The sequence below is a fragment of the Hippocampus zosterae genome, chromosome 14 (genome assembly GCF_025434085.1).
Source record: "Hippocampus zosterae strain Florida chromosome 14, ASM2543408v3, whole genome shotgun sequence".
Classification (NCBI taxonomy): domain Eukaryota; kingdom Metazoa; phylum Chordata; class Actinopteri; order Syngnathiformes; family Syngnathidae; genus Hippocampus; species Hippocampus zosterae.
The window spans coordinates 554909-574615 of record NC_067464.1 but is presented as its reverse complement, the minus strand read 5'-3'; the positions used below and the strand labels follow the sequence as shown (position 1 = coordinate 574615).

Sequence of the window (19707 nt, the reverse complement as noted above, 5' to 3'; positions counted from 1 at the left end):
GGGGGGTATTTTTTGTTTGTTTCTTTTTTTTTTCCTGGACATTTTCAAAGATTTTTCTTCCCTTTTTCGGAGGCACCGTACGTGTTCGTGTGAGGTCACGTGACTGCGTTGCGATGCGATGCCGCGTCCATTGATGTCGCTCGCCCCCCCCCGCCCCCACCATAATGTGACTTGTTGAACTTAATTGCTCATAATTTCACTTTATCAATAAATACTTATCAAGCATGCAAAGCAAACTTATTTTTGAAAGGATACACATTGAATTCCCCACCTGCTAATGATATTTGGTTTGGGTTTTTTTGGGGTTTTTTGGTCTGGTAGAGTAAAAGTTTGGTCGCGCTGTCGTGCGACGCGGAAAAAGATCCCCGTTTGAATCCCAAATGGATCCATCTTGATTCCACTTGCCGCTGACAACGGAGCGAGGCGGTGTGAAACTTTCATTTATTGGTGATATATTTTCAACCACACACACACACACACACACACACACACAGAACTCCCTGCTGCCTTCATATGCAGGTGTGTGTGTGTGTGTATCCTTGTAGCCCTGCAATTATGCTTCTTCGCGTGTTGGTGTGGCGCAGGTGGGAGAGACAATTTAATTACAGGGACGACGACCGAGATGACTGCGGCCCACCTGCAGCTGTGTGTGTGTGAGTGTGCGTGTGCATGTGTGTTGTTTGTCCTGCGGAAATAACTTTGGTTGTTTTGTAAGTCTCTAAGGGAGGAAAATGAAATCTGGTGCCCTTTAAAAGTAACATTAGGAAATGTCACACTTTAAAATACCAACTACGTCTTCATTCCGCCGTCCCAAAAAAATGGCAGGCTAGTTGTCCAGGTGGCACTGCTCAAAATACAACCCCCCCCTTCCCAAACAAAAATTTCGACTGGTGGTGGCACCACCTCAGCAACAAGCCATCAAATAAAAATAAATTGGTGTCGCGGGGCAGAAATTGTGCCAAACGAGAGATCAGATGCAAATAAGTGATTTCGCAAGCTAGCCCAAAGCAATGCGTCGTGGTTGCCTTGGAAACCGGAGAAAATGCCTCCATCATCGGGAGTGAGGTGGGAGAATGTGTTTATTTTCGGCCTATTTGGATGAATTCCTGGGGCGCTCCGCATCATATTTAGCCTTGCGCGCCTCGTCGTCCTCCCGCGCCGCACGCCCTCGCCGACCTCGTTGCCGACAGCCGCCGCCGCCATGCAGACGCAGACAAACGGACAAAACAATACACGAAAAAGATGATAAGAGATGTAAAAATAGACAGACGGAAGGGTGGACGACGCCCCCTTTGGCCCGCGCTCGACGCCCACGCCGTCTGCCGGGGAGCCGCTGCGCTTCCGGCCTGAGGGGACCGCCATGCGCCAAAGCAAGCGTCCAATAGGAAGCCAGAAATCGCCTCGCTCTACTTGAGCGAGTGGCTCCCAGTCGGGATGTCTGCAGACATCCTCGGAGGCGAAGGAGATGGGCGGGGGTGGGGGGGGGGCTGCGATTTGCAACCTGAGGCTTTAGGAGGCCCCTCCGCACCTCCACATGAGCGCTTTGTCTCCGTTGCGGCACACCGAAGACAAATTAATTCCAAGCAACAACAACGTAAAAGCAAATGTGCATTTTGATGCAACGCCAAGACAATCGCGAGAGCGCTCTGGGCGAGTTGTCAACGATTCCTTTTTTTAATTCATCGAGGTGTCCCAGAGCGCCCTCTACTGTTGACTGAAACAAAAGTCCAAGCGCCTTCAGGCTCGCTAGAACAAATGTGAGCTGCGACAGCTGCAACGTTGAACCCAAAGCTACTTTCTGACAGTCGGACGCGGCGGCGGCTATTAGCCCCGCCCCAAAATTGCCGACACCGAGCGCACGGTCGTTCTCGGTCTTCGCGCCTTCAACGTTATTGAAGAAGAAATCGCAACAATCACTCGGCAGGCCAGATAAAAGCAGTCCATGAGCAGGTTGACGAGGGCGGGCCGAGGCGCCGCCAAGCTTTCGTCGGGATCGTGAGAAAGGTGGCGAGGATTTGGGTCGTTGATCCCGAGACTGCACCCATTGATTCGGGCAGCTTACTGGCGGGGATTCGGACAGCGACTCATTAGCGCCGATTCTGCACTTTTTGATGATTCGCTTGACCCAATCGTTAGCGTCGGAAAGGTACACAGTTTGCTACGCGTCTGTCGTCGAACCCCCTTTGCAGCATCCATGCGAATGTTGTGCCTTTCGCACAGAGCGCACCATTGATCTGGCCGTGCCTTTCTTGCGGAACCCAGAAGGTTCTATTTGAACACTTCCCTCCGAGCTCGTCGCCGGATTCCTTTTCACTCGACAACCAAACCGCATCCGACCCCTTTCACGCGAGCTATCAAGTCAGCCGTTCCGAGTGAAAGATCCCAACGAGCGGCGCACTCACCGATTAGCCAGCCTCGCGCATCGTGTCAAAGGCTCGAAAGAAACCCGAAATTCCTGCAGCGCTCACAGGAGAGTAGAGTCGGCATTTGATCTGCCGGTGCCTTTGGCGCATAGCAAAGTGATTGTCGGGTGTTCGAGTCCGCACCTCGGTCCTAGCTTGCCACGACCCCCTTTCCCGCATCCACCCATACCGCCACAAACCCTTTCCCGCTCTCCCCATTAACTTTCTGCTGTTGTGCGTGAAAGGCAGGAACATGGAATGCAAATGAGCTGGCGTCAGAGGGAGGATCAAAGGCCTAACCGAAAGCCCTTACACGCCGAGTTTCTGGGAAATTGCTGCATCGCACGTGGAATGGCAAATTTTGCGTCGTTGAACCCCCCCTGCACACCGTCGACGCAAATCTTGTGCCTTTCACGCAGAACCAAGTGAGTGGAGGCTGTTCAACGTTATGACCCCGTCCTGGATTTCCACACGTCTTTTTCACACAGCCGTGTGTGTGACCTCTATTACTACCGAAGGACAAAAATTGCAATCCGCTGCACCCCCCCACTCTTTGTCCCCAGTTTTTACCCAGAACAGCGGCATGGGGAAAAAAGGGGCACGTTTGCAGGGAACATCAAAGAACACGTTTGAAATGTTTTTGCCTTTCATCGTTGGGCAGTTCAAACGAGGTTACGGCGTGTTGTCACGCCCCCCCCCCTTCCCTCCCCCATCCCATCCTGCCCTGCCGCACAGCTGCGTGGAGACGCTCGCCTGCCGGCCCCTTCGGCGGCATCCTCCCGCTGATGAAAAAGAGCGTCAGTCATCTGGTCAAAACTCAGCGTCTGTAATTTGCCACAAAAGGCGGGACGCACCCCTGCGGGGGGGAACCGGCCCGCAACCTCCGCCGTACAATCAAGTGGAGGCAAAGACGAGTGCCGCGTTCTCACTCAAGGTCAAATCTTTTTTGGGATTCCCCCCCCCCCCCCCATATCGGTTCGCTCTGCGTGAAAGGTACCAACGTTGAATGTTTGATTGACCAATACCAGACAATTTGCCATTTGCATCGTTGGGCTGCTGCTGTTGTGTGTGTGTGTGTGTGTGTATATCTGCAGCTGAGGTCAAAGGTCACTTAGCTGTGCTCAGCTGGTCACTTTGCTTTCTCCCGCCCTCTTTTGTTCCCCGTCGGGGGGGTCAGAGGTGGTGGCATGCGGCTTTGCGATTAGACTGGCACATCTGTCTTGGAGGAGGAGGACGATCTCATGCCTACACACACTTCCCTTACATGCAAACACACACACACACACACACACACACACACACACACAACTCCATCTGGCCTGTATGATAGCAGATGCTCCACCAACACACTAACACAAACACTCTTTCGTGTAAGTACACACAGCTGCTTCTCTTCCCAACATACAGCATTTCTTTTAAAGTTGTTTTTTTTTGTAGCTCACACTGGAAATGTTTCCTAATTCAGCCCCAAAGGCATTTTCACTTAACCTGAAATTCGCTAGGCTTGTCTATCACGAGTGAAACCACAAAAAAAAAGTCCCAGGAAGTCATGCCCCGAAAAAAAAGGACTTTCCAAGTTCCCTGAGTTACTTTCTCAAAATGCTCTCATATGATGACGTAGTCACGCCAAAGTTTTTTTGTTTTTGTTTTTGTTTTCATGCTGTTGGGGCCTTTGCGCAAGACTGTGATCTTGAGCCACCGTCCAACATGGCGGCCGAGGCTGAGTCATCACATTTGGCGGCCGCACGCGTGTTCAGTGGCAGCGTGGCCGAGCGCCGTCACTTTGAGGATGCGGCTCGTGGCGACATCTGTCAAAACAGGGGCAGCCCCCCCCCCCCCCCCCCCCCCCCCCCCCATCCCTGCCCGCAGGCCGCACGACCACGCGGGCCTTCATCCTGCCGCCATCCGCCTCGTGATGCATTGTGACAGGCTGACAGCTGGCGTGTAAGTGAGCTTTTAGCTCGCATGCACACGCGCGACCACACTGACAAGTGTGTGGGCGGGGTCACTTACAATTTTTACTCCCACGATGCACTGATTCCAGCGACATGTCAAAATATTTGAAAGAGCTGTCACTCAGTATGAGCATGCAATGCAACGGACTCGGTTTTATGAATGCGTTGATGTTGAATGAATGGATTCGTATCCTTTCAAAAGGCAAACTTGCTTGTCAAAGCTTGGACTGGATGGCATGATGGGGCGTCCCGAATGGACTGGCAAGACCATGTACCGTATACGACGACGACAAAAGCCATTCTTAGAATGTATTATTTATTCATGAGCATTATTGCTTAATAGCTTTAAAACGGGAGTTTCAGTGACATGAAATTGGCACCCATGGTAAGACTTGACGTGATATTAGGGAGGTTTGATGAACTGAACACTAAAAAATCCAAATGTGATTGTATATTGGAGATTGTAGATTGTGATATTGGACCAACAGCGCCATCTGCCGTTACAAGGTAGAGGCATTCTTTCGTGCGAAGCGGTTGAGGCGATCGATAACGGGTTTTGTGTGTGTCTGTAAAATGTAACTTAACAAAGACAAAGTCCGTAATTTGTGTGTTTTTGAAAGAACTGTATGTATATGTTTCCATTTCTGGTTCTAAGAAACAAGAGAGCTCTCAATGGTTAGTTGAGCTCCCATTTGACGTCTTCGTTGTTTCTGCATTTATTTGTATTTATTTTATTACTTTACTAGTTTGACAGACATGTCCGTTTAAAGATTGTAGTAGCGTAATATATCCATGCGTGGCAGCATAGCGACAGTACGGGAAAAGGCCGCGACTTCTTCACGACGACGAAGAAGTAGAAGTGGAAAAGGAAAAGGCGGAGCCATTAGAGCGCTAACCACACAGACGAAGATGGCGGACGTAGATGGTGAGAAAAGTGCGCACGCTGCCGCGAACGATCTATATTTTTATTTCTTTTTCTATTGTTTGAATGGAAGTTAGTGTTATTGGTAAAGAGGGGTTGCAGCAGTTTCACATTTTGTAGAAAAAAAGGGACCACCCCAGAAAAAAAAGCATTCAAATCGGTGACGTACACTTGGCTGTCTAAATTACTATAAAGTGTATCCAAACATTCCAAATCACGTTTGTTCAATGGCGATCTGTTTTAAATTATTCTCAAAGACGTAATCGTACCAATTTGATTATTGTAAAAGTCAAGTGTCATGCTCGCCGCTGTGGCATAGCCACGTGTGCACCGTGACAAGAACGGGTCGGGACACCGTGAAACGTTTTTACCTCTAAAATTCAAACCCAGTCGTCGTCTTTCTAAGTCGTTGTCTCGTTTCTGCAGGAATGCGCCCCCGCATCATGTTTCTGTTTTTTGTTTTTGCTCGATTGGCCTTTATCGCACCCAGTTAGCCTCCGTTGGCTAGCAGGCACGTGTTGCGCGAGAGACCACGTGCCCCCCACCCCCCCATTCGACAAAGTCGCGAATTGTGAAGCCAGTCAAACGACGGAAGGATGAGAAGAGAATTAAATGATCGAACACACGACTCATATAATGTGTTTATTATTGGTATTGATTTCCATCGATTATTTGTCCCACCACAGTCCCACGACCTCAGTTGTATAGGAAAGGGTTGAACATTACCTTGGCAGTAATTCTTTTGCGCTCCACTAGAGGGAGTCGCCGTTTTGATGGCGTTTTCATGCCGTGCTGCGTTTGCAGGTTCCGCGAAGAAGAAGAAGAAGGGCAAGAAAACGGTCGAGGATGTCGGGGTGAGCGACCAAATCGACATCTCTGCCTTGTGCGTTGAAGTCTGCTCAAAACAAAATGTCGTCCGCTAGGAAATCCAGCAGAGTGGCGACTTCCTCATCCAGCCCGAAAGCAAAGTGCCCACACTGGACACCTCCCAGTGGCCTCTTCTGCTCAAGGTGGTCTCACGTCCGTCAAATTCCTTCCTCACCGCCGATGCGACATGATGAATCCGTTTATCCATTCGCCGAGCGGCCGCCCGCCCCTGCCCGTCGCCCCGCGTCCGTTCTGGAGGCGGGGCCCGGCCGACGCCGCTCCGGGCGCCATTCGGCGTCTTGCCGGAGCGGCGCGGCTCAGAGGGCAACCGGGCGGGGGGCCGCAAAGATGACATTTGGTCTGATCGCTCTCGGTTGGTGAGCCCCCCCCCCACCCCCCGCTCGCGCTTCCCCGAAGTAACGACATCTGTTTGTTGCAGAACTTCGACAAGCTGAACGTGCGCACGGCCCACTACACGCCGCTCCCCTGTGGGAGCAACCCGCTCAAGAGGAACATCCAGGATTACATCAAGTAAGGCGGGAAGACCCCCCCCCCCCCCCCACCTGTGCCATATGTGGCCGTCTCCCATGCAATGACGCGCCGGCGCCCGATGCTGTTTCTGTTGCGCCACTTTGACAAGAGTGAGGCTATTTTTGCAGCTCTGGCAGTTTTTCCTGATCAGTGGGGGGGGGTGCTCCACTGGGCGGCTTTGTCGCCAATTAAAAATTGCAACCCCCTCCTCCTCTGACCACAATCTATTCAAATTTAAAACTAAACTACCGATATCATTTGCTACACGAAGAAACGGGGTTCGGTAACTGCTCGCGCCTCCCCTCTGTCGCGAGCGAGGAGGCTTGTTGATCAACCGGCTGCGAAACGAAAGGTCACGACGGACGCTTTTAGCCGTTATCGAAACTCTTGGAAACGTCCCTATTGTGGAATGGAATCTGAAGGCCGGTTGGGTGGCCCCGTCCCCTCCCCCCGCAGGTCGGGTTTCATCAACCTGGACAAGCCGGCCAACCCGTCCTCTCACGAGGTGGTGGCGTGGATCCGCCGCATCCTGCGCGTGGAGAAGACGGGCCACAGCGGCACCTTGGACCCCAAAGTCACCGGCTGCCTCATCGTGTGCATTGACCGAGCCACGCGATTGGTCAAATCCCAGCAGAGCGCAGGTACGCCCCCCCGAGCACCCACTCCCTTGTCGGCTTGAAGCGGAAGGTCCATCCTGGTGGGTTGGGCCTCGCCGAGCCGTTTCCAAAGAAACCAAAGCAGCCGCGCCCACTCCTTCCCTTCCGCCGTGTGTTGCAGGGAAAGAGTATGTGGGGATCGTTCGGCTGCACAACGCCATCGAAAGCGAGCACGCGCTGGCCAGAGTAAGTCGCGCTTTGCCGCTCTGGCCCGCCGACTTGCAAATGGTCCCGCTCGCGCGCTTCTTTGAGACTGGGGCCCGCCGGGCGTTAGGCGCGGAGTTGGCCGTCAATGGGCTACTGGCGAGCGATAGTCGAAATAAGGATCCGTTTCCCAAATCCCGCGGGGCGGTCGTCTACCCCCCCCCCCCCCCCAACTCACACGGGCACATATTTTCTCTTTTTCAGGCCATGGAGACGCTGACGGGCGCCCTGTTCCAGCGGCCGCCGCTCATTGCCGCCGTCAAGCGCCAGCTGCGGGTGCGGACCATCTACGAGAGCAAACTGGTGGAGTACGACGCCGAAAGGCGACTCGGTAAGCCGCGGGTTGGGTGGGGGGGGGCTGTGTGCTGGGCGGGGTTTTGACGCCCTCCCCCTTCGGCCGTTTTTCAGGAATCTTCTGGGTGAGCTGCGAGGCGGGGACCTACATCAGGACGCTGTGCGTCCACCTGGGCCTGCTGCTGGGCGTCGGGGGCCAGATGCAGGAGCTGCGCAGGGTCCGCTCCGGAGTCATGGGAGAGAAGGTGGGCTGCAAGAGAGAAACTAGCCCCCCCCCCCGCAAAAATGAAAATGGGATCGGGTGTCCCGGCCGACGCCAAAGTGTTGAGTTCAGTTCGACTGCCGGTGTCGCGCTGCCAATGAAACTTTGGGACAGCAAACGCGCAGGTGAGATTTGACACGTCAATTCTCACTGCCGACATCGGCGCAGCCCCCTTTCGCTTCGGCGGAGGAGCGGCGCCGCTTCTGATGCTACACAAAGGTGGAGCCTACCAGAAATTACAAAATGGTTTTGTGTTTCAAATGGATGAAAATGGCGATTCCTGGGCTTTTGGAAAAGCATGTGAGGCACCAGCGCCACCTACTGGTCGCTTTTTTTGGGGACATGATTTACAATGCAAACGGCTTATTCTCCAGCACAGATCGCATCAGACCCTCCTCCTCACTATGATGCAAAAAAAGACTTGGACGTACAAGTCCATCTTTGGTAGGCGGGGCCTAAACCCCCCCCTTACTGTTGTCTTATTTTCTCCCTTCCCGCCGCAGGACAACCTGGTGACCATGCACGACATCCTGGACGCGCAGTGGCAGTTTGACCACAACAAAGATGAGTCGTACCTGCGGCGCGTCGTCTTCCCGCTGGAGAAGCTCCTGGTGTCGCACAAGCGGCTGGTGATGAAGGACAGCGCCGTGAGTTTTTCCCCCCTCCCCCTTCCATGGGTTGCCGCCGCGTCGCCCGCCGGCACGTTTTGACGCGCCGTCCGTCCGTCCTCAGGTCAACGCCATCTGCTACGGCGCCAAGATCATGTTGCCCGGCGTCCTGCGCTACGAGGACGGCATCGAAGTCAACCAGGACATTGTGGTCATCACCACCAAGGGGGAAGCCATTTGCACAGGTGCGCGCCCCACGTTTGCTGTCGGGGGGGGGGGGGCCACATGATGACACGTGTAGATGCAAGAGCCCCCGGGCTGTGCTGACCTGCTTATCTATCACCCTTGTCTGATGGCCCTCCTTTGTTTGCGTCAAGGTCACATCAAAGTCGTGCGGGGGGGGCCACATTTGATCATTGCCCCTCCCCCCAAATGACATATTTGAGACTCCGTTGGTCAGCTTAATTTTAAATATTTTGGTGATCTATTTTGATGACATTTTCGCCCCCCCCCCCCCCCCCCAGCTGTGGCCCTGATGACGACGGCGGTCATCTCCACGTGCGACCACGGCGTGGTGGCCAAGATCAAGCGCGTCATCATGGAGCGAGACACCTACCCGCGCAAGTGGGGGCTCGGACCCAAGGTAACGCGCCAACCCACGGGCGGCACCGAGCCCGTCGGCTCGGCTTTCGTTGACCTTCCGTCGTTCGTGTCCCGTCAGGCCAGTCAGAAGAAGATGATGATCCAGAAAGGACTTCTGGACAAGCACGGCAAGCCCAACGGAAGCACGCCCGACGCCTGGAGGGCCGACTACGTGGACTACAGGTGGGTGGGGGGGGCGCTTTGCTTTTCTCAACGGCATACATGGGGAGTGTGACTTTTAAAGCATTTTTATTGCGGGGGGTGGGGGGGGGCGTACGCTCGCAGAGGGTTATCCCTGGCTGAGGTGTGCCGTCCTCTTCCAGGGAGTCACTCTGCCACAGGGACTCTCCGCGTGGCCTCCTCGCTCGGCCCACGCTCGGCTCGGCGACGGCCGCGCTGAGTACACCTTCGTCTCAATGCATCGCTACATATATACTGTATATACAGTATTTTTATAAATGGGCTACAATGTTGACTAGAACAGCTGAAGTTTATTTAGGTTTGCGGGGTGCTTTAGTGGCGAGTGGCCATTTATGAGGCTGCCATCAACTGTTTTTATGCTCTCCATTTTGTCTGTTTTTGACCTGACAGTGCCAGCGCTGCCGCCAAGGAGCCGGAAGCACCCAGCAGCGTGCCAGCGAAGGTAAAGCCCACCGCGGCTCGTCTCATAGCTTACCTCCCTCACCTCACCCCCCCCCCCCATCCCCTTCCGTTTCTTCTTCTTTTCCGCAGAGGAAGAGGGAGACGACGGACAGCGAAGCGGAAGTCGCGCCGGCCGCTGAGGAGACGCCCAAAGAGAAGAAAAAGAAGAAAAAAGAGAAGCGCGCCAAGGCGGTTGACGCCGAAACGGAGGACGGAACGCAAGTAGAGGTTCGTGCCCCCAAAAATGATCGGCTTTGTGGGAGAACATTTCCCGTCTTCTTTCGCTCGTTTCCAACTTGAGCTTTTTCTCAAGAATTGGCCGTGTCTGCCCAAATCGGAACCGTTCCACAAGGCCGACGTTTTTCTCTGTTTGCAGCTTGAAAGTGGCAAAAAGAAGAAAAAGAAGAAGAAAGCCAAAGAAGACCACGAAGCTTCCGAGTGACGCTCGCAACCTCCGCCCATTGTCAAAACTGCCTTTTTTTTTTTGTAAATACTCTTTTTGAAAATGCAACTGTTCAAGTTTGTGATATTTTAGAAGACTCTAAAATGAAGAGTTGATGCCATGTATCAAGTATTTCCACAAATAAAAACGAAAAACCGACAATGACTTGAGTGAATATGAAGCGCCAGAGATGACAAACACCCAATCGCGTTTTTCCAAGAAGCGTTTTGGTATGTCGCATGTTCAACCTCTCAAAGATTGTGTTGAACTGATTGGATCCTGACTTTATACTCCATAAACTGGGAATCGCGCCAATCAAAATATGCCCAAAAATGGAAGCGCTACCGGGAGTACCTGTCATCACATAACCCATAATGTCTTTAAATAGTAGTATATCAAAGTAATTCACCTTTTATAGTCTTGTGGACTCGGCAAACTGAAATACATGAACATGTCGATGTACCCACAAAACGTCGGGTTAGAAATTTGCGCCAGCAGAGGGCGCCAACGGATCATTGAACACTCCCCCGCACCACCGACGAAGGAAAATTCAGGAAGTCATCGGACGGCGTCGAGAGGGATTCCAAACACATGGAAGGTAAAGAAAAGCGCCCGGTGTCATGTATCGGCGCGGAAACGTTTGTTGTACTGAGCTTAGTTTGCGGTGTGACCGCCGAGTTTCACCTCGTCGGTCAAGTAATTTTGTTTTGTATCGAAGTCTTGAATATTGCCATTTATTTCCTCCATCCGCCCTTCGTGTATGTAAACAAATCTCATGACCTCATTTACTACATCGGTGTCAAAGTCAGGTCCTGGAGGGCCGCTGTCCTGCATGTTTTCCCAAGTCTCCCTGTTGCCACACACCCGATTCAAATGAACGGGTTCAATGTCAGGCTTCTGCAGAGCTTGCTGATGATGTGATCATTTGAACCCGGTGTGTCGCAACAGGGAGACTTGGGAAAACATGCAGGGCAGCGGCCCTCCCGTACCTGACTTTGGCACCTATGGATTACTACATTGAAGCAGCGTTGAAAATGGCATTTACGAAGCGTGACGTGTGGGAGGGTCTTGCGCTCATCGTGTGTCCTGACCAGGCGACGTCACCAACGTGAACAGAAAATGCTCGGCCGTCACCGGAAGTGGCCGCAAACTGAAGGACAACGCAGCCGACTGGCACAACTTAATGCTGCGCTGGGAGAAGCTCAACGATGAAGGCTTCACCATCGCGTCAAACATCGCCAACGCCAGAAGAAGCAGGTGACCGCTCACTCTTGTAACTAAAAGTTTGTCTCGAGCACTTTCAAACAGCCATCGCCGCATACTAAGTGCTGTACATGGAGCAATTTCACGTGTACAATAAACAGTAAAACAAATCGGTAATAAGGACGGTAGAAAGCACCAAACAGTAAAACCAAGACCAAATCCAAGTCATGCTGAGTCGAATGCCAAAGAATACAAGTGAGTTTTGTTCAGTGGGAGCTCATTCTTAGCGCCTCTGTCTCACCCCCTGTGCAGCGGCGAGACGGAAGGATCTTCGGGGGATCTCGTGCTGGGGAATTTGGCGCTTCGGGACGAATGTGAAAAACTGGAGGACGTCGTCAACAAAATGGTGACATCGCGATTCCACGCGGCGTTGCGAGCGTTTGTCGGCGCCGTGACGGTCTAACATGGGAGCTCTTTTGCCAGGCGGCCATCGTGGCCAAGATGGAGCGGCTGATGGCGTCGCAGCGAGGCCTGGTGGACCTGGAGGAATTTCAGTTTGGGCCCCAAGGCAGGAAGGTTCCGCTCTTCCACGGCTGGAATGCCAAAGACTTTGGTGAGGCTCCGCTACCCCCCGTTATCGATGATTAACCCACCTGAGGGTTGTATCGAGCCCCTTTCACGCAGGCTTTCTGCTATGTCGGATGTGCGTTGACGAGGGAGGGGCTTTTGATGGACAGGGCGAATGAAAGGCTACAGCTAGACGGCGGTAAAGGGGCTCGCCAATGGTGATGTGATAACGGGCACAGAGATCGGGGCTACCAAAATGTACATGTGAAAAGAGCTGTTGAAAGTTAACGCTGAATGGAGAGGTAGAAATAGGGTGTGAAAGGGGCTCGCAAAGTTAATTTTGGCCACGCTTGTATCAAAGAGGCTCTAGAAAGATAAATGTGGACTATAAAGGGAGCTGCCGTTTGTGCGCAAATGCAGTGTTAAAGGTAGATGGTAGAAAGCAATGAAAGATTGATGTGGAAAAGGGGCTATTGAAAACGTCAAATCTTGCAGTTAGCCTGAAAGGGGCTACTGAGAAATATATGTACAGTATTAAAGGTGGCGTGAAGGGGGCCACGAAATGCTAACTTGCAGAAACCATTGAGGTAAATGGAGCAGCGTGAAAGGGGCTAGAGAAAGGTACGTGTCGAAGATGGTGTTGCAAACTTTGTTTTTTTTTGGGAGGTATAGATGATGTGAAAGTAACTGCGGGAAGGCGACTTGTAGAAGAATGACGTGTGAAAGGGGCCACAAAGAGGTACACTTAGGCAAACATTGCAGTTTGAAAGGGGCTCCAAAAAGGGTGCATGTTGCCAAGGTGACGTGACGGCAAAGGTTTTAAATCTTACGCGGGAAGCCTGTTTGCGGCGTGAAAGGAGGGGGTTCTAGAAAGTGCCGTAAACAGCGTTGCGTGCGATTGTGTTCCCCCAGTGTCTTCGTGCGGCCTCCTGCTGCGCTCGTTCACGTCGGAGCTGCGTCTGAAGCGCGTCCTGCTCCGGGAGGTGGCGCACTGCGTCGAGCGGGACCTGAGCTTGGTGTACCTTTCGTGTTGGCTCCACCAGCCGCTGGTGCCGGCGCGCGCCCGCCTGGCCCTGGAGGCGCTCCTGCTGGAGACGGGCCAGCGACACCTTCCCGCTTGACAACGGCTTTTATTGTGAAAACAGGAAGCGAGACCGACGAGCGCCGGCCCCAAAGTCGTAAAAATAGCGCAGCTTTGTTTCTCACATTTATCTACATATTCACAACGCAAATATGAAAAGGAACATTTACAACAAGCTCTTAAAAATCAAACCGTTGCTTGGCGGTGGCGCTCCGAATCACGTTTGGGAGGAGAAAGAGGGCAACGTGAGAAATAAATAGGAACCCAACTGAAACCAGCGTTCCAAACTCTCCAATTTTTGCCGTTGTGCCGTTGGCTCACCGCGCTGTGCTCTTTCCTCAGGGTTCCGCCAACAAGTCGGCGCCCGGCTCTCTTCCGGAAGGTTCCGCCACCGAGTCCGAGAGCGGGAATGAGCCGGCGAGAGGGCCAACCGCCGCCTCGGTTCCGGAAACCGGTGAACCGAGGTCCGCCTTTTGCTCACTTTCTTCCGCAAAGTTCCATACGCGGTCTTGCGGTGACGGAATCTTCTGGAAGGGAGCATTCTCCGGCTTTCGTTCCGTAACAAAGTCCAAGACTTGCCGAGCAGCTGCACGAGTTCGCCGACCCCGTCTCGGACCGCTTCGTTCCGGAAGGTTTCCGAGACAAAGTCCGAGACCGGAGCGACGCCGGCGAAGCGGCCAATTGCAGACTCGCCTTGAAAAATCAAGCCTGCCATTGGCCGGTGACCTCGCCGTTCTCCAGAAAGTTCCGTCGTCGGCGGTCCGCGTCACGCAAGCTCCCCGATGGAAGCGAGCCAGACGGCCGACGTAACAAAGTCCGCTCAGCTGGCTTTGCCGGGGTCGGCCGCCTCGATGCCCAGCAGGGCCTGCACCGCCTCCAGGGGGACGCCGTCCGGGGTCTGGATGTGCATGGTGGTCCCGTCCGGCCCGTTGACGATGACGATGCCGTCGGCCTCGCTCAGGCCGTCCGTCTCGATGTAGATCTCCTGGCCCTCCTGCACCAGACACGTTTCCGGAAGCTTCTCCGATTCCTGGGCCGGCTCGCTCGGGGCCGGCGCGGGGGCGGGACCCTCCGTCGGCGTGGGCGGCGCTTCCGCGGCCTGCGGCTCGGCCGTGGTCACCTCCATGGCGGTGGCGGCCGGAGGAGCCTGGACGGGGCTGGTGGAGCTGCGGGGGCAAATACTCCACATGAGGACCGAGGTACCTTGACTCGCTCTGTGACTGTGCACACAAATCAAATCCCTTTCCCACTTTGGGAAAAGCAAAACGGTCTGGGGACGCGAGCGCTTGGTTGTCAACGCGGGGTCGTCTTTGCTTCGTTAGCTCTGCTTCTGGTCATGGTGGCCGCCAACGCCGTCGTCACGATTTGCATGAGACGGTCGACCGAGGGCGCCTGTGTGACGCGAGACTTTTATTGAAGGCAACCGAGAACCCTTGAAATGTCGGCTTCCAGCAGTTGGAAAGAGGAAGTCGCGCGCCATTGACCGTTTGATGTTGTCTGTCGCCCCAGCGCTCTAAACGCGGCGTTCCGACTCAATCGTCAAGTCGTCACGTCCACCTTATTTTGTCCATCTCTGTTTTGCCCCTTTCGGTCGACTCCAAGATGACGTCGTAGCGGCTCGGTTCCAGAAAGCGGGCGAGCTGCGACCCGAGACCCTGCGGGACTCCGAAAGGCATTTGGACGCGTGGCGGGCGGAGCTTCACTCACGGTTTGGCTTCGCTGGGAAGCGGCGGCGCGGCCACGGAGGAGGCGGCGCAAGGCGTGGACGTGGGCGTCACGGGGGCCACGGAGGTCACCGCGGGGCACGCGGAGGTCACCGCAGGGGAGGCGGAGCTCACAACTCGGGCGGCAGAAGGTCCCAGGTCAAGATTTGAAGTCGGCGAAGGTCCGCCGGCCTCTCCGACGGACAGGGCCGCTCTCTCGATGCCGTTGTGCTGCAGAGGAACGCTGTTCTCCATCTTGAAGCGCTTGGATGGCGGCAGCATCTTGGAGTTCTGAGGGGGGGACAATGATCACGTTTGGTGGCCCGAGTGGGATCAAGTCAGGCCACTGTGGGAGCTTACTTCCATGTATCGGCTACTTTTGTTGCCGAGGCCGGACGCCGGAGACGCGCCGGGGACGACTTTCATCCGGTTGACCTCGTCAAGGATGCCCAGCGACCTCGCCACCTACGAGCACGCGACGGCACTCAACAAAATGGCCGCTTTGCGGACCGCCTTGGCCCTTCGGGGCACGGCTCGCGGAGACTTTGCTCCGTCTCCTTGGGACGTGGCGAATTCCGCGTTGCGGCATCAAACTTTTTCAGCTCCTCCAAGAAGCTCTCACCTCGATGTTCCGGATCTCCAGAGGGGCGGCGCCTCCTCCTTGCGGCGCTACGATGTAATCCTGCGCGGCCTGCCTCACTTGCGCCTGCAATGATTCGAACTCGCGGTAAACGTCCGGAAAGTGAGTCCGGGCCGGACCGCCGCGCTCCACCTGGAACACACGAGACGGCGTTTTGGTGACGACTGGAGACTTCCGGCTGGCGCCTACACCGCTCTGGAATGTGCGTTTATGCGGATACCTTGGCCAGCAGCAACTCCCACACGCTTAAGACTTTGGTGAGACGAGGAAGGACCACGTCCATCAGCTCCTCGTCCTCGCATTGATCCACCAGCTGCGGGCGGACAAGGCGGCCGTCAGAGAAACGCACGCGAGGCGCCTCCCAAGCGGCCGACGGATCAAGCAAACCTCCTGCAGTCGCTCGCGTCTCCTCGCCGCCTGCAGTTCGGCGCTCGCCAGGCCGCCCAGCTTGGGGGGCCGCCCGGGACGTCCCCGCCGGCCCATGAGGCTGAGGCTGCCCGACACCTGAACGAACTTCGACACGCGTCGACACGTAAGCCTCTCGGTGTTTCTTTCGATGCGTTGACGGTTCCGAGTGATCTTACCTTGGCTGGCGCCCCCAGCGACCGTCCCCTGCCCCGGCCTCTGCCCCGCCCGCGCCCCCTCCCTCGACCTCGACCGCGGGGCCTGCCCGGACCCCGGTGGTGGACGCCTCGGAATCCTCCAGAAGATGGCGCCGGGCCCGACTCCTGAGACAACGAGGCGGTCGGCTAATTAGCAAGCGCAGGTACCCGAACGAGCGGCCGATTAGCGAGTCGAGACGGTTAGCGAGTACGGGTAATTAGCATCTTGACGTCACGGAGCAATGAGTTCATACGCGTCGCTAAACGGCATCCAGAGGTGACGGATTACCACGTAGAACTACGGCAATCGATCAGTTCAATAGCCCGTAGCACCGATTAGCACATAAAGCTAACAGAATGACCAGTTGGTTCGTACGTAGTGCTAACAAGCATGAAACGGTAACGTTAGCTTCACTGGCCAATTAGTAGGGGGGGGGGGGGGGGTCCCCCTACGATATTGAAGGAGTTCACCAGCGCCGTACTTTGTCAACCGCCATGGCAACATCTTTCGCCTCCGTTTCCTCTTCCTTGGCGGCGTCCGGCGGCGTCTCGTCTGTCGTTTCCGGGGCATCCGTTTGCGCCTGTCCGTCGTCGTCGTCGGCGGTTTGCGGCGGCGCTTCGCCCGCCGGCTCGGGTTCTCCGTGGCTGGGATTGAGCTTGTAGTGGCGGTTGAGTCCTCCCGGTCCGATGTAGGCCTTGTCGCAGGTCTGGCAAGGGTGGGACCTGGACTTGTGGCTGTAGGCCAGCGAGGTGTCGCCGTCTCGGCCGCCGTCCTTTCGCTCCTCGTCCTCCATGCTCATGTCCGAGTAGTCGTCCGAGTCCGACTGGTGGCTCTCGGCCAGGTCCTCTGTCTTGATGAACTTGTAGTCTTTGGCTTTGTACTTAGGCGGTCTTGAGACCCGCCCCGACCTGGTCTGCACCTTGACCGCCTTCTTCTCTTTCTTCTTCTGCTTCCTGGCCTTCTCTTTGTCTCGATCCTTGGCCGCAAGGGGGGCGACCGCGGCCGGCGGGCCCGCTACGGAGGGGCTGGCCTGTACCGCGGGGGCGGCGGCCTGTTTGAGCAGAGTCTTACCGGGGGACGAGGCGGCGCCGTTGGCCGGGCTCTTGATCAGCGACACGTTGGCCAGTTTAACGGTGGGGACGGCGGCGGAGGCGGGCGGCGTCTTGGCGGCGGCGGGCGCCGGCAGCTTGTGGACCAATGGGAGCAAGGATCCCACCACGGGGGTGGGGCTCTGGAGGAGCAGCTGGATGGGGGCGTCGCCCAAGTTCTGCTGCAGGAACAACTGCTGGCCCTGCTGAGCCACCACCGGCTGGATGTGGATGATCTGAGTGCTGCCATTGGTCGACAGCGTCACCTGCGGTTGACTGCTGTGCTGCTGGGAGGGGGGGCGGAGCTTCACTTCCTGTTTGGGAGGAGCCTGAATCTGGATCCTGACCGGTTCCGCCTGGACGTAGGAAAAGAAAATCAACATTCCAGCAAATGACACTGAAGTCTTCTTCCACCCGAAAGTATGCGTCATGTCAAGTTGAAAGGTCAATCGGGATGACGCTTCCGTCTATTGACGTCATTTGTTTGTGAGTTTGTGTGGAGCGCGTACCTTGGATTGAGTCAAGTGGACTGCGCTTGTGCTGCCGCTGCCCTGCAAAGTAGGCTGCTGGCCAACGCTTTTCAGGTGCTGCGAGGCATTCTGGACCTGGACTCCTTGTTTCACAGCCTGCTGCGGGGTCTGAACCTGGACTATCTGCTTCACCGCCTGTTGCGGAGTCTGGACTTGGACTAGCTGTTTGACTGTCGTCGGCTGCGGGGTCTGAATCTGAAGTATTTGTTTGACAGGCTGCTGCGGGGTCTGGACTTGGACTATCTGTTTGACCGGCTGTGTGGTTTGGACCTGCTGCTGCTGCTGTGGCGTCGTCGTCGTCGTCGTCGTGATCTGCTGCTGGTTCTTGCTGCTCACCTGGCTGATGACCTGCTGCAGCTGGCTGGGGTTGAGAGCCACCCCGGGGATGGGGCTGCTTTTGATGGCCTGGCTCTGCTGGCTCTGCTGGAGCAGCTGGGCGGCCTCACTGTCCGACACCTGAACCACCTGCTGCTTGCTGAGCTGCTCCAGCAGAGCCTGTTGTTCCTCCGGGGTGAGCCCGGAGCCCTCCATCAGGCTGCCGTCTGGCTGCAAATAGATGATGGTGGTGTTGCTCATGTCCGCGCCCAAGCTGGAGAACTCGGTGCCCACCAAGATGCTTTGCTCCGTCTGTAAAAAGTCCACCAGCTGGGACTCCGCGACCACGGGGGCAACAGCGGAAACTGTCTGGGGCAGATCCCCGGGGTGGTCGCTCTCCTCGACGGACACCGCGGGCGAGTTTTCCGCGCGCGCCCCGGGCGTCGCGGCTGGGTTACACTCGGCCGGCTCGGTGCTGGGGTCGACGGGCTCCGGCGCGCTAGCGTTCTCGGCCTGCGTGGAGTCCGCGGCGTGGGTGTGAGCCGGGGAGCGAGGAGGTTCCGCGGCTGTTATTGTTCTCCCAGTCCCGCTCTCATCCTCGTTGTCCGCCATTTTGGCTGCGCGGCTGCTGCTAGCTACGCGGCTAACAGGGAACCAGACTGCGCCTCAAAGGAAATGCAATCGTAACGCCACGGGACTAAATCAGTCGACCCTCGTCGAGAATATGTGCGCGTTTGTAAGTGAAATGCCCCGCTGCAGTGAAGAACAACATGAACACCGGAGGAGAAAAAAAACGAGGCGCAGATGACGGAACCTTGGAGTTTTTCAGATAGCCTAGCTTAGCCTTCGCCTAGCTGCTCCAGGCAGGAAGCCCAAAACTGCGGACTGGATTTCTGGAGTCAGTTCCCAAGTCAGGTTATAGTGTAGTTAAAAAAACGCGGGGGTTATGTTCTCTAAAATGTGACAATACACCCTACCTATTTTTCATTCATTCATTCATTTTCCGATCCTCTTTTCCTCACAAGGGTCGCGGGGGGGTGCTGGAGCCTATCCCAGCTGTCTTTGGGCAGTAGGTGGGGGACACCCTGAACCGGTTGTCAGCCAATCGCAGGGCACGCAGAGACGAACAACCATCCGCGCTCACACTCACACATATGGACAATTTGGAGTCCACACCTATTTTTGTAGCACTTCAACACTTTGTTTGAGATCTTTAAACACAATTTGATCAACACATTTTTGTACCAACAAATTCTCAGTGGGTTTTGATTATTTTGATGGACCTGAATCCGAAGATGGCATTGCCCCCCCCCCAAAAAAATACAAATATTTGTCTCTATTTTGAATTCAATTATTATTACAGTATTATTTTTAAATGAGTCATAAAATCCACTTTCCGGGGTTTTCATTCGTCCCCGTTTTGCTTTCATAAATTATTTCGACGTAATTTAATCTCGGCGTAATGTGGAAACAACTGCACACAAAAAACACGTTGGCATGTTGAAATGTAGATTTGTCAAATCGTCAATGTTTTAATTCCAATGACTTTA

General features: G+C 55.0%; 3 protein-coding genes and 1 non-coding gene across 6 annotated transcripts; 3 read left to right on the top strand and 1 right to left on the bottom strand.

Moving 5' to 3' along the window:
• The first annotated feature begins 5205 nt into the window (after positions 1-5205).
• dkc1 (dyskeratosis congenita 1, dyskerin) lies at positions 5206-10583 on the top strand. 2 transcript variants are annotated; one of them, XM_052086145.1, is made up of 15 exons: positions 5206-5282; positions 6084-6133; positions 6203-6289; positions 6586-6677; positions 7134-7318; positions 7455-7519; positions 7742-7868; positions 7946-8076; positions 8597-8740; positions 8826-8946; positions 9226-9344; positions 9423-9526; positions 9935-9986; positions 10076-10213; positions 10362-10583. In XM_052086145.1, exons 1-15 carry the CDS (start codon positions 5267-5269, stop codon positions 10425-10427), a joined length of 1497 nt encoding a protein of 498 aa, XP_051942105.1. In that variant the 5' UTR covers positions 5206-5266; the 3' UTR covers positions 10428-10583. The 2 variants fall into 2 exon arrangements, with proteins under 2 accessions (XP_051942105.1, XP_051942104.1); XM_052086144.1 differs by having other exon boundaries at positions 10076-10583.
• Positions 8982-9059, top strand: LOC127615365 (small nucleolar RNA SNORD83). The gene has a single exon (XR_007966907.1). It is a non-coding gene; the product is annotated as a small nucleolar RNA SNORD83 (small nucleolar RNA).
• A 367-nt stretch (positions 10584-10950) lies between the features above and the next one.
• cinp (cyclin-dependent kinase 2 interacting protein) lies at positions 10951-13320 on the top strand. 2 transcript variants are annotated; one of them, XM_052086164.1, is made up of 5 exons: positions 10951-11025; positions 11522-11684; positions 11918-12036; positions 12114-12243; positions 13110-13320. In XM_052086164.1, the coding sequence occupies exons 2-5, from the start codon at positions 11636-11638 to the stop codon at positions 13316-13318; spliced, it is 507 nt and encodes a 168-aa protein (XP_051942124.1). In that variant the 5' UTR covers positions 10951-11025; positions 11522-11635; the 3' UTR covers positions 13319-13320. The 2 variants fall into 2 exon arrangements, with proteins under 2 accessions (XP_051942124.1, XP_051942123.1); XM_052086163.1 differs by having other exon boundaries at positions 10957-11025; positions 11943-12036.
• A 71-nt stretch (positions 13321-13391) lies between these two features.
• Positions 13392-19125, bottom strand: znf839 (zinc finger protein 839). Its single transcript, XM_052086129.1, has 9 exons — positions 17822-19125; positions 16706-17668; positions 16206-16349; positions 16009-16134; positions 15842-15934; positions 15604-15753; positions 15342-15446; positions 14986-15272; positions 13392-14444 (listed from the first exon to the last, which is right to left on the bottom strand). The coding sequence occupies exons 1-9, from the start codon at positions 18767-18769 to the stop codon at positions 14099-14101; spliced, it is 3162 nt and encodes a 1053-aa protein (XP_051942089.1). The 5' UTR covers positions 18770-19125; the 3' UTR covers positions 13392-14098.
• Positions 19126-19707: the final 582 nt, after the last annotated feature.